Below are 16,582 nucleotides of genomic sequence, written 5' to 3' on the forward strand. Positions count from 1 at the left end.
ACCTTTTATGCAAGTCCCCAGACCAAAGCATTAACCCCCTGAGAAGTCAGCCCAGGCCAGGACCCTGGGGAAATGGGGACCCCCCTCAATGAAGGGGTCCCCCTCAAGAGATGCCCCTGAGCTGTGAGCACCGGACAGTTGCATCTCCAGATTGTTACTGTTCTCTTATATTATTATCATCTAATAATGCTTAGTATACGAATGTGTACTTACCAATCCTGGGTTATACCGGTGATACTCAGTGTCAAATGATCCGATACTTCAGCTTATTGTTCTCAATCCGGCAACCTTGCACCACAGTTTGATAATAATCTCACTATCACTTACTGCCCGGTTATTATTATTGCTATTTTTATATATGGCGCCACAAGGGATCCACAGCGCCCAATTACAGAGAAATAAGCAAAACATAACTAAACAGTGATTTATAGTTGATGACAATAAAAAACAAGTTCGGAGTACTGCACTGCCGTATTCAATGTTTCTATTTCCTTCTTAATTAAACAACTAGAACTTTTGTTCCTCAGAGAAAAAGTATAAGAGCAAAATATAAACTCCCCAATATGATTAATCCATGCAAGTCTTTCCAGAGGAAGTGAAACGTGAATCTGTGGCTGATGGTATTTAGCAGGATTTCCAGGATTATTACAGGGTGTTTACATTGTAATTCTACATCGTATTATGTACAGTATGAGAGAGTTACATGGTTTATATCTTCACATAATACAATGAAATCCGACTTTTGGCCTCACAACATGAATTGTGTCAAAGCAAGACATCTGCGTATGGGTCCTATTGCAGAACCGCTCTTCTTGAGTCAATAGGATGAATAGTTCTCTAGGTCTATAGAGCAGATATCTGACTGTTTAATACATATTGCAGTCAAAATCTAGTCAGACGATGGTGACGCACGGGAACATGCATCGCCATAGCTATGGGCTGTACACACAGGGTGATGTGTGCTTAATTTCTAAGCGATCTAGACATATCACTTAGAAATAAGGAAAAATCACCTCGTGTTTATGGGCAATTTGCAATAATTTATTAGCTGACTGCCTCCACCGGATCACCAGATTCCAGATAACTGCCTCTGCATCTGAGCCAGCAGATGGTTGCATACTGGTGCATCACAGAGAACCGGTTCCTCAGCCTGGTTGTTGCATAGATCAGGTAAGCAGAATGCAGAGTTGGAAAAAAATTTATAAGAAAAAGGGTTCCTATTGTACTAAGCGATTCCTCATAGTTCCACTTAATAACACTGGTGATGAAATAAACAACGTAGCTTAACAATGAAATGGTTGTAAAATGTATGGTCTTGCGATACGTGTCCAGTTGTCCTGTTCCGGTTCCGTCACGTTGCATCCTATACATGTGGTGGCAGAGGTATAAGATAAGAAGCACTGATGATATCAGGAAGAAGAGGAACGGCACAATGTCTAGCAATAAAAACAACATATCGTATATTTCATATATGTCAGTAAGAATAGAAGACGATATAGAGATGTATATGTTAAAAATGATGGCAAATATTGAAAAAAAAGAAATGGGCACCAGCACAGAAGCAATGATCAGACGGACGACTCTCTGTAATATCATTATCCTCAGACGTAAGATGAAGACATTCTGGAAGTTGCAGATCTTCAGGCAGAAGACAACAGACAGGAGGTTTGATAACCAAATGCCGGCATAGAAAAACATTAAAAGAAACCAAACAGCAATTATCTCATATTTTTGAGAAATTTCTTTGAAGAATAACTGACAACAAATATCCAACAGGTAGAAGCATTTATAGATAATCCGGGTGATCCCGAGGGTGGTGAGAATTTGGTCAGTCGCAGTTATAGATCCTTGTTTCCACCAATCGGTGACAGTCACAGCAACAATAAATCCATTTATCACTAGTCCGGATATACAGGCGATTCCTCCGGCCACAGCAAAACTCAGCTGCAGTATATCATACTCTTCCTCCATAGAGCTGTTCATCCTCAGTGATAGATGTGATCAGTCCCACTGACAGGTGATACAGGTAACTGCCGGGTTACAGGACGGTCTCTATATATCACTGTATAAAGCAAAGGATAATGCAAAGCACTGGTGCTGTTCCTGATTATACAAATAATGAAGCTGTGGTTATATTTTACTAAGTGTCCCTCTTAGGATGTTATTACAAGGTTACAGAAAAACATGTTACATTGAGCAACTATATTTTAAAAGAACCATACAGTAGTTAAAGTGTTTTTAGAAATACATTTGAAGTCAGCATAGTCTATATATGATTGATTTCATTATAACTATAACAAAATTGTATTTACAGATGTGTTATCATCCACACAGGGTCACTGACACCTGCGTCGGGCCCAGGTACTCTGACACAGTTGACACAGATACAGTACCCAGTGCAACGCATCCCCTTGCTTCACTCGCGATTCTTCTGGCCCTAGTGGGTGGTAGGGCATGAAATACCGCCTGTCGGCTCAAAATACAGTGAAAAACCTCATGTCGACCTTTTAACTGTTGATCTAGGCACTGTCAACCTAATGCTTGTGCCGACCTAAACCCATGTCAACCTAGACCCATGTTGACCTATCCCCATGTCGACCTAACTGTGTCGACCTAATGATTGTCAACCAACTTGCCCAATGACGGTATCTCTCCATGAAGCAGCTGTGTGCACTTAACAGGGAGGGTGCCTGGTAAGAACCAATGGGTGGTCAGGACCCTTGGCAAGGGAGGGGGCTTTGGTTTGCTCACTCCTCCCACCTCATACACAGGCAGGAAGAGAGGAGGCTGCTACTAACACAGCGCATAAATGTAACACAGAAAATTGATAAACACAGTCTAATACCCCTTTCAAACTGAACATCAAATTATGGGGTGAAGCAGTTCTACCTGGTAGATTGTTCACTGTGAAAGGGTCAACCTGGGTTAAATCTCGGGTTGCCAACCCTGGATTTGAGACCTGTGTTGACCCTTTCACACTGAAGAAATATCTGTGTAATTCGGCAAATTTGCTGCTCGGGGTGAAAAGGGGTCAGACTGCACCCAACAAGATGACACAACACTTTTAAGTTCCGGGTGGTTGCCAGCTCGCATGTCTGAAAGTGGTATTTGTAGTTTTGTTTGTTTCAGTTGTTTTATTAGTGTGGATAACACACATGATGGGAGGGATGCACTAAAGTGAAAATGCAGTAAAAATCCAGTTTTGGGGATTTTAACACATTTTTATATGCACTAAAGCCCCCTCCGCTGGGGCAGTGCTACCTAGGGAATTACCAGCAAAAGCTGTATAAGGGTAATACTGTTATAAGGGTAATACTGTTTGGTGTAACATGTATAAGGGTAATACTGTTATAAGGGTAATACTGTTTGGTGTAACATGTATAAGGGTAATACTGTTATAAGGGTAATACTGTTTGGTGTAACATGTATAAGGGTAATACTGTGTGGTGTATCACATATAAGAGTGCTACTGCAGCCCACATCACATGACATTAGCTCCCGCCCCCTCTTCGGCGGACTCCGAGGGAAATAAAAGTCAGTTTAGACTAACTTTTATCTCCAAAGGGGAGAGAAATGATTTGTTGGTCGGTGACCATCGGATGATTTCTCTCCCCTTCGGCTGCATGCTCTTTATAATTGGAGAATTTAAAAAACCGGTACTTATGTAGTATCTGGGCTGCCGATTTCTAAATCGGGTCGAAACGGGCACATCGCATCGCATCGCATGCGACCATCGATGCGATGCGATGCGATGCGATGCGATGACCCGATTTTTCCATAGGAATCAATGTTAAAATGGACTGAGTCCATTTTAACATGGAATTCAATGGGAAAAAGGGGTCCTTTTCATACCCCTACTATCCAAGTGGGCATGGAGTTGGATATAAACCTGTGGCGAGCGTAGCGAGCCACCGAGCCCGAAGCGTGGCGAGCGTAGCGAGCCCCGCGAGGGGACACAGAATACCGGCCCCTCGCGGGGCTCGCTTCGCTCGCCACGCTCCATGCCCACTTGGATAGTAGGGGTATGAAAAGGACCCCTTTTTCCCATTGAATTCCATGTTAAAATGGACTCAGTCCATTTTAACATTGATTCCTATGGAAAAATCGGGTCATCGCATCCGATGGTCGCATGCGATGCGATGCGATGCGATATCGCATCGCATCGCATCTGATTGTATGCCTTAACTTAAGGCATACAATCAAAAAATCGGCAGCCCAGATACTACATAAGTACCAAAAAACCTTGTTGCTTTTACATCATCGATATTGGGAAATCATTTGGGTTTCCCCATCGATGGCAGAAGTATTCAACATTGGTCATAGACCAATCACAGATGGTTGATGGCCATGCCTCATTGAGAGGCCATGGAGTAAATATACGCATGCAAATCACACTTTACATGTTCACGTTACCTGCTTCCTGTATGTTCAGGGCTGAAATATCTCCAATTGTACAGATGGAGCGCCTCTCAGCCAGCGCCGGGGCTTGCCAGAACGCCCCCGCCTAGTATGTTACATCCCCTTCCGCGTGCAGGGAGGACGAAGCGTAGCCCTGAAGCAGCAGTCAGCAGAAGCCGGGATAGGAGGATGGGGAGAGTCACCGGAGACCCGCTCACCCTCCCCCGGTTGCTTCGCAGAGGGCAGCTCTTATCACACGAGCTGCCCTTTTTTCAATACTAATCGCATATTTTAGAGCATATGCGATTACGCTATGGTAGCTGGCAGAAGGGGGCGGTAAGGGGCGGAGGCTGGTGGTGCATCCCGTAGTGCATGTGCGTGCCTCAGCTGTGATGAACTTGATTGTTGCCTGGGATTCAGTATTGAATCCCGGCGGTCAGGATCCAGGCGTTCAGAATCCCGACGCCGGAATCCCGACAGCCGAAATGCCGACAAGGGGGGGACGTGGATCGCCCCCCCTTGCGGGCTCGCTGCGCTCGCCATGCAGCGGGCCCGGTGCCTCGCTACGCTCGGCACACTAATTTATTCTCCCTCCAGGGGTGTTGTGGACACCCCAGGAGGGAGAAAGTGTCGGCATTTCGGCGGTCGGGATTCCGGCGTCGGGATTCTGAACGCCGGGATCCCGACCGCCGGGATCTTAACTGCATCCCGTTGCCTGAGCTCAGGCTGCTCTGCTGTGCTTGGCCTTGCCCAGGGCTGCCACTAGAAATTGTGGGGCCTGGGACTTACCAAATAGACAGCCTCTGAATGTCTCTCTGCCGTCTCATCTTGGATGTCTTCTCCACCTCAAACTCAATATTTCCAAAACAGAATTACTTATATTCCCACCAGCCAAGAACAGTTACCAAAACCAACAAAGATACTTTGCTGCGGAGGAATGATCAATCATCACACAGCGTGTTAATAAAAATGAATATGCATTTATTTAGTGATTAAGCAAGAAAAATAATAAAACAAAAATAAAAAATGTAATGTAAACATTGAAAATTCATTGGCGTGGCTTATTCATAGGTATGGGAATAGTCACCCCTTACTTTTTCTCTCCTTCATATCAGAACCTGTTCCTATATTGGACTTGTAGGTGTTGAGGGAGGTAAAGTTCACAGGAAAGTCTTGAAAACCAGTCACGATTAATGGGAGTCCAGCTCGAATGTGACTGCCGCATTGCCCTTTGGAGTGGTGACAGCTGAGTAATGTCCTTGGAAGGTCATCCACAGGAAAAAAAATGTCCTGGTTCAGGTTTCTCAATGAGAAGGGTCCAATAGATGGTACCATAAGTTGCCACAGGTATTGGGGTGAACAGTCTAAAGCATTTCACTGGGGGATTCCCAGCCTTTTCAAAAAGTCCTCAGCATTAGATTCTGGAAAGATAAATGGCAGCCCTGAAGAATAAACCACAATTTTGTGTTAGGCAAAATTTTCATGTACTCTCAGAGGTACTTATTGCAGCATTTTTGTTTGACAATATGAGTAACCTTAAATCTATACAGCGGATATAATGTTACGTGGGTGCAAAGATATACTGCAGCTACATAGGCGGATATACAGGTATGGCACAAGGGTGATCCTGCCCATGTTGAATAGGTGTGGGGAATAAGGGCATCGTGTTCCTACTGCAGCACTTGGCGTCAGCATGTGTCTGTGTGCGGTTGCCTGCTTGTATGCAGGAATTTTGGTAACTGCTGCCAGAGAGTTAATGCTCTCGGCAGCAGCGTGCGTCCATCCTGCTGAAGTGCGCTTGCCTGCTTGTGAGCGGGGATGTAGAATATTGCTGCTGAGATAATGTCCTGAAAAGAAAAGGCAACGGTCTTAACAGGGGGGTCCCGAGCGCCAGCCCATGCACAAACCACCAGTGTCTGTCTACATACGCGTGTCGCTCGCATGTGTGTGTGCGAGTGGCTTGAGGACGCAATATGCATAGGAGAATCTAGAATTATGATAATGGGTGGTCCCAGATCAAGACACAATAGCAGGGGGACCTTTGCGCGGCATAGCCACGCGTCAAAAAGGGGGCATGGCCTCATGGGAAGGAGGCGTGGCATCACAAAAAGAGGTGTGGTATTACACTTTAGACCATACACAGTAATGCCCATTACACATTTTAGCAAACTCCGTAATACCCATTACACATAAAGCCACACTCCGTAATGCCAATTACACATAAGGCCACACACCATAATGCCCATTACACATTGTGCCACACATCATGATGCCCATTACATACTATATAACAAACCGTAATGCCCATTACATATTTGCCACATAAGTGCCTCTTACCTACATGCTCATTGCTAGGGGGTTCTTGCTTGATGGCACCATAGTACCCATTACACATGATGCCGCACACCATAGTACCCATTACACATGATGCCGCACACCATAGTACCCATTACACATGATGCCACACACCATAGTACCCATTACACATGATGCCGCGCACCTTAGTACCCATTACACATGATGCTGCACACATAATGCCCCTTACACATGATGCTGCACACATAATGCCCCTTACACATGATGCTGCACACATAATGCCCCTTACACATGATGCTGCACACATAATGCCCCTTACACATGATGCTGCACACCGTAATGCCCCTAAGACATTAAGCCACACATTATGTGTAATGCTCCCACATACTGCCACTTGTAGCGTCCCTTAAGCAATGCCCCCAAAAGTGCTGCTTACTGTTGATTTTTATATGAGCCTTTGCTGCTGCTGCAGGGAGAGATGGAGAGCGGTGCAGCTACTTCTATGGGGAAAGGAACAGAGCGCAGCGCAGAGCACGCTCCCACTCCTCTCCTGGTGTCCCCTCTACAACAACAGCGTGACATCAGGGGAGCACGCCGGGCGCCGGCACCACATGATTAAAGGGGGGTGGGCTGAGGTGAAAGCGGGGAGAAGAATTGGAGCGGAGGCTGCCCGGCTGTATTCAGAGCACTGCAGGTCACAGCTATTTGAAATAATACCCCTTTCACAACAGAAAATGCAGGGATTTACCCAGGAATATGGTCCCAGGATCATGCAGGGACATTCCCAGGCTGACCCCTTATACACCAGCCTAGTCCCTGCATTTTCTGGTGTGAGGGGGAGAGACAACCACCCTCTTAACCAACCAGCTATATCTTCGGAACCAACTGACCCATATACATGAGACCAGTATCATATTGAAGACCTTTTGAGTTGGCTTCGAATGATTTTGGTCCCGTGAAACTGGACTGTTTAAACAGTCATGAAATTACATTTAAGAAATGAAATAAAACGGTTTAACCTCAATATCACTGGAACCAATTAACCCATATGGATCCAGCCTGGTATCATATTGAAGGCCCAGCGATTTGGGTTCGACTGAGATCTACCTCGAGCTTCAGTGATGCTGAAGGGGGAGCTGGCAGCCATTGAACTGGGTGGGGGTCAGAATTAGCGGGTCCCATGTTATCCTATAGGAAAAATGTTCCAGGTTTGCCTGGCAGTATCTCCAGTTCCCAAGGGGCTTGAAACACGGGGCTGGGCTCGTTGGAAAGCCACATCCCTCAGCTATAAAATGGCTTATGGGTGGTCCGGTGCACCCCCGGACCACCCCCTAGATTTGCCTATGGCAATAAGCCGGCTACCATCTGTGAGCTGTGATCTGAACGGCAACCTCCACCTGCCGCAGCTCCCGACTGAGGTTCGGTAAGGAGTTAAAACAGCCGGCTTTTCCCTCTGTGAAGCGCTAACATCTAGACACATACAGGCGCAACCTCCGGCTACACTGACCGGGTAATCACTACAAATAAGACAGTTGAATAGTCGACCTATCCCTTCTTGTGGAGTGTCACTATCTAACTGTGCTGATAAAAAGTTGTGGACACATGGAGCTGGCTAATTAACGCAAGAAGTATTATAAGGAAAAGGCTCTTGTGCTAATTTATAAATCATTATTGTCCCAGAGAGGATATCATTGACCTGTCTATTGGTTTTATGGAACCTTTTAAAGATTTGTTTTTTTATCATTTCTGTGATCACTAATTGTGCATCTTATGAATAAATTGATTATTAGTTAATATAGTATCACTAGTGCGCTCTCTTATTATCTCTCTGATAATTTGTAGGGACTTATAGAGGTGCTGCCCATATTTACATATAGCGCAGGGAAAGGGTTTATTCTGTATATATGTATATATATCATTTTCAATTTTAAGGAATTTGAGATTCATTTCTTTCTTTCTCGTATTCCTAGTCAGAGAGTTGAACATCATCTTACAGTAAGTGAATAAGAATGTTTTTAAATTGACTCTTATAATTTTCCTCTAGGCTACATTAATATTACGTGGAGCATTCTCCCCAGGTTGCAGTAATACCATGTGAAGTATATATCTTATATATTCCTAAACAGTCATTGTCCCTAACATGTTTCTTATCAATTATTTGCACTTACGTATTTTTATTTCACCTCAATTCATCAATTTTTAAGTCACGACACCTAGATTCACTGCACCAATCTGCACTCTCATAAGCTAATCACCATATATCAATATATTATTTGTATTAAAACACCACTACATCACATTAAACCACTATACAACACCTATTATTAATACGCTACACAGTAAAATACATTGGTGCAAATTTACAAAGAATCTTGAATATGGCCGATGCCGGGTATTACTCCATACGACCGCCATCGGCCGTATTCTTGGGAAATACAATTCATAAATAGGGCAGCCCCGTAACCAGCTCCGGCTCAAAGAGCCGGTCCTGGTTTTACAATTTACAGAATAAACATGAAGGGGTTCCCTTGAATTTTTGAAACCAGCACCAGGCTCAAGGCTCTTTCCCAAAATATGGGTCACAAAATGAGTAGGGGTCCCCCATATTTTGAGAATCATTACCGGGCCCAACCAGCCAGCAGGGTAATGCCACAGCCGGGAGAAAATAATTATATTCGTTCCCCCGACCAAATAATTCACCCCCTGACCGGCCAGCCTGGGCAGGATTAACCCTACCTGGTCTAAATCCCGAGGCTGCCTCCGATGCCCCAGGGAGGGGCTGATAGCATTGGTGTAAAAAAATAGAATTAAGTATTGGGTTCTGCTGTGGAACTACATGTACAAGCAAGCTTCCCAGCATGCAGTGTATTAATGGGCATGCTGGGACTCTAAGTTCCACAGCAGAACCAAAGTGCTTTTGGCTGCCTAGAGGCCAATCAGGAGCCGAGTTATCAGTACACATTACATACTCCCAGTCCGTTCTGGGTACAGGTGCACTAGAGATTATTTTTTGCTAAGTACGTGGAAGCCTACATGAAATAATGAGGAGCGATCCAGGCCATAGGAGCTCCTAAGTGTAATCTCCTTCTACAAGTACCCCATATGGATGTTGTACTGGATGAGGGGACCGTTACCTTTGTGTCAATGTACTGTAGGTAAGTATCAGTATGTGTTGTATTGTTCTGGTGTGACTGTGTTTTTTTGGGCTATTGGTTCCCCATTGGTACCCATTAATGCCCCTCCTGCTGGGACTTGTAGTTCTTCAAGTTCCAGTATGCGTGGGAGGCTTGCTTGAACTCATACTTTCATAGCTAAACCTGATAGTTAATTCTATTTTTTTTTCAGCCCAGGCAGGGCTAATCCTGGAGAGGGGGACTCATTTATCGGGGGTTCCGCACTCCCCCTGCCCAGACTGACCATTCAGGAGGTAATATAACTAATACAAATAGTTTCCGTGACTGTGACATTACCCTGCTGGCTGGTTGGGCCCGGTGCTGGTTCTCAAAATACGGGGGACCCCTACTCATTTTGTCCCCAGTATTTTTGGAACCAGAACCAGCCCTTGAGCCTGGTGCTGATTTTAAAAATTTAAGGGAACCCCTACATGTTTTGTTCCATGAATTTTTAAAGCCAGAACCGGCTCTTTGACCACCACGCCTTTTTTGTATTTTTTTTGTATTTTTAACTATTTTTTTACACAGAAGCCTGCACTGATCTAACTGATCCAGGCAGATTTCACCCAAATATGCCTGTTGAGTATTTTCCAGGCATATTTTCGGGTCAATTACCGGCCATATATAACATACGGGCGGTTAGTAAATTAGGAATCATCATTCAACTGAATGGTGATTCCTAGTCGTATTCTTCCGATGGTGTGTGCATTCTTATTCCTGACTAGGAATATAAATATGCCTGTGAAAAGTACACAAATTGGCGTATATCGGCCACCTTTTGCAGCCGCATTTGCCTTAGTAAATTTTCCCCATTATGTCTCACCTCACTTATATTTTTTACACCACTTTATACACCAATAAAACACATGAGATGATTTATTTTCAGATAACAGAAACAGCAACATTAGCCATTAATCATTTAGCCAAAGCGGATTTATACTGGTAGCATGCATTAATCAATACCCAACAAATAAAATGTCCAATTTTATCCAGGGACAAATATTAATAAATAATGTAATTATATTTCTAAACACTTTTTTATGTTCACTCTATTTGCAGAATTGGAATTAATTTGACACTTAGGAATTGAGAAATGCAGACACATAATTATATAAATTCATTACCTTATACATATTCCGGGGTTTGAACTAACAATCATGATAAACATATAAAAATATTCAGGTGGATATTTACTAAGAATACCAATACGACTCAGTCCTAGTCGTATTCTTAATATGACTGAATACGACTGCCATCAGTTGTATTTTTCCCTAAATACGAATTGTTGGTACGGCAGATTTACTAATCTGACATATTTACTGACTCGTGTTTGGCCGATAGCGTAGCCAGGCGTATTCTGCCATATTCGTATTGGTATTTAGCTGCCGTTTATATGGGATAGTAGGGTAGTAGGGGTCCCTTGTATTTTGGCAACCGGCACTAGGCCCAACAAGCCTGCAGGGTAATGCCACAGCCGAGGGATACCTTTTATGCAAGTCCCCAGACCAAAGCATTAACCCCCTGAGAAGTCAGCCCAGGCCAGGACCCTGGGGAAATGGGGACCCCCCTCAATGAAGGGGTCCCCCTCAAGAGATGCCCCTGAGCTGTGAGCACCGGACAGTTGCATCTCCAGATTGTTACTGTTCTCTTATATTATTATCATCTAATAATGCTTAGTATACGAATGTGTACTTACCAATCCTGGGTTATACCGGTGATACTCAGTGTCAAATGATCCGATACTTCAGCTTATTGTTCTCAATCCGGCAACCTTGCACCACAGTTTGATAATAATCTCACTATCACTTACTGCCCGGTTATTATTATTGCTATTTTTATATATGGCGCCACAAGGGATCCACAGCGCCCAATTACAGAGAAATAAGCAAAACATAACTAAACAGTGATTTATAGTTGATGACAATAAAAAACAAGTTCGGAGTACTGCACTGCCGTATTCAATGTTTCTATTTCCTTCTTAATTAAACAACTAGAACTTTTGTTCCTCAGAGAAAAAGTATAAGAGCAAAATATAAACTCCCCAATATGATTAATCCATGCAAGTCTTTCCAGAGGAAGTGAAACGTGAATCTGTGGCTGATGGTATTTAGCAGGATTTCCAGGATTATTACAGGGTGTTTACATTGTAATTCTACATCGTATTATGTACAGTATGAGAGAGTTACATGGTTTATATCTTCACATAATACAATGAAATCCGACTTATGGCCTCACAACATGAATTGTGTCAAAGCAAGACATCTGCGTATGGGTCCTATTGCAGAACCGCTCTTCTTGAGTCAATAGGATGAATAGTTCTCTAGGTCTATAGAGCAGATATCTGACTGTTTAATACATATTGCAGTCAAAATCTAGTCAGACGATGGTGACGCACGGGAACATGCATCGCCATAGCTATGGGCTGTACACACAGGGTGATGTGTGCTTAATTTCTAAGCGATCTAGACATATCACTTAGAAATAAGGAAAAATCACCTCGTGTTTATGGGCAATTTGCAATAATTTATTAGCTGACTGCCTCCACCGGATCACCAGATTCCAGATAACTGCCTCTGCATCTGAGCCAGCAGATGGTTGCATACTGGTGCATCACAGAGAACCGGTTCCTCAGCCTGGTTGTTGCATAGATCAGGTAAGCAGAATGCAGAGTTGGAAAAAAATTTATAAGAAAAAGGGTTCCTATTGTACTAAGCGATTCCTCATAGTTCCACTTAATAACACTGGTGATGAAATAAACAACGTAGCTTAACAATGAAATGGTTGTAAAATGTATGGTCTTGCGATACGTGTCCAGTTGTCCTGTTCCGGTTCCGTCACGTTGCATCCTATACATGTGGTGGCAGAGGTATAAGATAAGAAGCACTGATGATATCAGGAAGAAGAGGAACGGCACAATGTCTAGCAATAAAAACAACATATCGTATATTTCATATATGTCAGTAAGAATAGAAGACGATATAGAGATGTATATGTTAAAAATGATGGCAAATATTGAAAAAAAAGAAATGGGCACCAGCACAGAAGCAATGATCAGACGGACGACTCTCTGTAATATCATTATCCTCAGACGTAAGATGAAGACATTCTGGAAGTTGCAGATCTTCAGGCAGAAGACAACAGACAGGAGGTTTGATAACCAAATGCCGGCATAGAAAAACATTAAAAGAAACCAAACAGCAATTATCTCATATTTTTGAGAAATTTCTTTGAAGAATAACTGACAACAAATATCCAACAGGTAGAAGCATTTATAGATAATCCGGGTGATCCCGAGGGTGGTGAGAATTTGGTCAGTCGCAGTTATAGATCCTTGTTTCCACCAATCGGTGACAGTCACAGCAACAATAAATCCATTTATCACTAGTCCGGATATACAGGCGATTCCTCCGGCCACAGCAAAACTCAGCTGCAGTATATCATACTCTTCCTCCATAGAGCTGTTCATCCTCAGTGATAGATGTGATCAGTCCCACTGACAGGTGATACAGGTAACTGCCGGGTTACAGGACGGTCTCTATATATCACTGTATAATGCAAAGGATAATGCAAAGCACTGGTGCTGTTCCTGATTATACAAATAATGAAGCTGTGGTTATATTTTACTAAGTGTCCCTCTTAGGATGTTATTACAAGGTTACAGAAAAACATGTTACATTGAGCAACTATATTTTAAAAGAACCATACAGTAGTTAAAGTGTTTTTAGAAATACATTTGAAGTCAGCATAGTCTATATATGATTGATTTCATTATAACTATAACAAAATTGTATTTACAGATGTGTTATCATCCACACAGGGTCACTGACACCTGCGCCGGGCCCAGGTACTCTGACACAGTTGACACAGATACAGTTACCAGTGCAACGCATCCCCTTGCTTCACTCGCGATTCTTCTGGCCCTAGTGGGTGGTAGGGCATGAAATACCGCCTGTCGGCTCAAAATACAGTGAAAAACCTCATGTCGACCTTTTAACTGTTGATCTAGGCACTGTCAACCTAATGCTTGTGCCGACCTAAACCCATGTCAACCTAGACCCATGTTGACCTATCCCCATGTCGACCTAACTGTGTCGACCTAATGATTGTCAACCAACTTGCCCAATGACGGTATCTCTCCATGAAGCAGCTGTGTGCACTTAACAGGGAGGGTGCCTGGTAAGAACCAATGGGTGGTCAGGACCCTTGGCAAGGGAGGGGGCTTTGGTTTGCTCACTCCTCCCACCTCATACACAGGCAGGAAGAGAGGAGGCTGCTACTAACACAGCGCATAAATGTAACACAGAAAATTGATAAACACAGTCTAATACCCCTTTCAAACTGAACATCAAATTATGGGGTGAAGCAGTTCTACCTGGTAGATTGTTCACTGTGAAAGGGTCAACCTGGGTTAAATCTCGGGTTGCCAACCCTGGATTTGAGACCTGTGTTGACCCTTTCACACTGAAGAAATATCTGTGTAATTCGGCAAATTTGCTGCTCGGGGTGAAAAGGGGTCAGACTGCACCCAACAAGATGACACAACACTTTTAAGTTCCGGGTGGTTGCCAGCTCGCATGTCTGAAAGTGGTATTTGTAGTTTTGTTTGTTTCAGTTGTTTTATTAGTGTGGATAACACACATGATGGGAGGGATGCACTAAAGTGAAAATGCAGTAAAAATCCAGTTTTGGGGATTTTAACACATTTTTATATGCACTAAAGCCCCCTCCGCTGGGGCAGTGCTACCTAGGGAATTACCAGCAAAAGCTGTATAAGGGTAATACTGTTATAAGGGTAATACTGTTTGGTGTAACATGTATAAGGGTAATACTGTTATAAGGGTAATACTGTTTGGTGTAACATGTATAAGGGTAATACTGTTATAAGGGTAATACTGTTTGGTGTAACATGTATAAGGGTAATACTGTGTGGTGTATCACATATAAGAGTGCTACTGCAGCCCACATCACATGACATTAGCTCCCGCCCCCTCTTCGGCGGACTCCGAGGGAAATAAAAGTCAGTTTAGACTAACTTTTATCTCCAAAGGGGAGAGAAATGATTTGTTGGTCGGTGACCATCGGATGATTTCTCTCCCCTTCGGCTGCATGCTCTTTATAATTGGAGAATTTAAAAAACCGGTACTTATGTAGTATCTGGGCTGCCGATTTCTAAATCGGGTCGAAACGGGCACATCGCATCGCATCGCATGCGACCATCGATGCGATGCGATGCGATGCGATGCGATGACCCGATTTTTCCATAGGAATCAATGTTAAAATGGACTGAGTCCATTTTAACATGGAATTCAATGGGAAAAAGGGGTCCTTTTCATACCCCTACTATCCAAGTGGGCATGGAGTTGGATATAAACCTGTGGCGAGCGTAGCGAGCCACCGAGCCCGAAGCGTGGCGAGCGTAGCGAGCCCCGCGAGGGGACACAGAATACCGGCCCCTCGCGGGGCTCGCTTCGCTCGCCACGCTCCATGCCCACTTGGATAGTAGGGGTATGAAAAGGACCCCTTTTTCCCATTGAATTCCATGTTAAAATGGACTCAGTCCATTTTAACATTGATTCCTATGGAAAAATCGGGTCATCGCATCCGATGGTCGCATGCGATGCGATGCGATGCGATATCGCATCGCATCGCATCTGATTGTATGCCTTAACTTAAGGCATACAATCAAAAAATCGGCAGCCCAGATACTACATAAGTACCAAAAAACCTTGTTGCTTTTACATCATCGATATTGGGAAATCATTTGGGTTTCCCCATCGATGGCAGAAGTATTCAACATTGGTCATAGACCAATCACAGATGGTTGATGGCCATGCCTCATTGAGAGGCCATGGAGTAAATATACGCATGCAAATCACACTTTACATGTTCACGTTACCTGCTTCCTGTATGTTCAGGGCTGAAATATCTCCAATTGTACAGATGGAGCGCCTCTCAGCCAGCGCCGGGGCTTGCCAGAACGCCCCCGCCTAGTATGTTACATCCCCTTCCGCGTGCAGGGAGGACGAAGCGTAGCCCTGAAGCAGCAGTCAGCAGAAGCCGGGATAGGAGGATGGGGAGAGTCACCGGAGACCCGCTCACCCTCCCCCGGTTGCTTCGCAGAGGGCAGCTCTTATCACACGAGCTGCCCTTTTTTCAATACTAATCGCATATTTTAGAGCATATGCGATTACGCTATGGTAGCTGGCAGAAGGGGGCGGTAAGGGGCGGAGGCTGGTGGTGCATCCCGTAGTGCATGTGCGTGCCTCAGCTGTGATGAACTTGATTGTTGCCTGGGATTCAGTATTGAATCCCGGCGGTCAGGATCCAGGCGTTCAGAATCCCGACGCCGGAATCCCGACAGCCGAAATGCCGACAAGGGGGGGACGTGGATCGCCCCCCCTTGCGGGCTCGCTGCGCTCGCCATGCAGCGGGCCCGGTGCCTCGCTACGCTCGGCACACTAATTTATTCTCCCTCCAGGGGTGTTGTGGACACCCCAGGAGGGAGAAAGTGTCGGCATTTCGGCGGTCGGGATTCCGGCGTCGGGATTCTGAACGCCGGGATCCCGACCGCCGGGATCTTAACTGCATCCCGTTGCCTGAGCTCAGGCTGCTCTGCTGTGCTTGGCCTTGCCCAGGGCTGCCACTAGAAATTGTGGGGCCTGGGACTTACCAAATAGACAGCCTCTGAATGTCTC

The 16,582-nt window shown here is 44.4% G+C and overlaps 2 protein-coding genes across 2 annotated transcripts; both read right to left on the reverse strand.

Moving 5' to 3' along the window:
- Positions 1–1,044: 1,044 nt before the first annotated feature.
- On the reverse strand, positions 1,045–1,983 carry LOC146063068 (taste receptor type 2 member 125-like). The gene has a single exon (XM_083175083.1). The coding sequence runs from the start codon at positions 1,981–1,983 to the stop codon at positions 1,045–1,047; it is 939 nt and encodes a 312-aa protein (XP_083031209.1).
- Positions 1,984–12,414: 10,431 nt separating this feature from the next.
- On the reverse strand, positions 12,415–13,353 carry LOC146063070 (taste receptor type 2 member 125-like). Its single transcript, XM_083175084.1, has one exon. The coding sequence runs from the start codon at positions 13,351–13,353 to the stop codon at positions 12,415–12,417; it is 939 nt and encodes a 312-aa protein (XP_083031210.1).
- Between the last annotated feature and the right edge of the window lie 3,229 nt (positions 13,354–16,582).

This window comes from Crinia signifera, chromosome 3 (assembly GCF_055691185.1).
Source record: "Crinia signifera chromosome 3, ASM5569118v1, whole genome shotgun sequence".
NCBI lineage: Eukaryota > Metazoa > Chordata > Amphibia > Anura > Myobatrachidae > Crinia > Crinia signifera.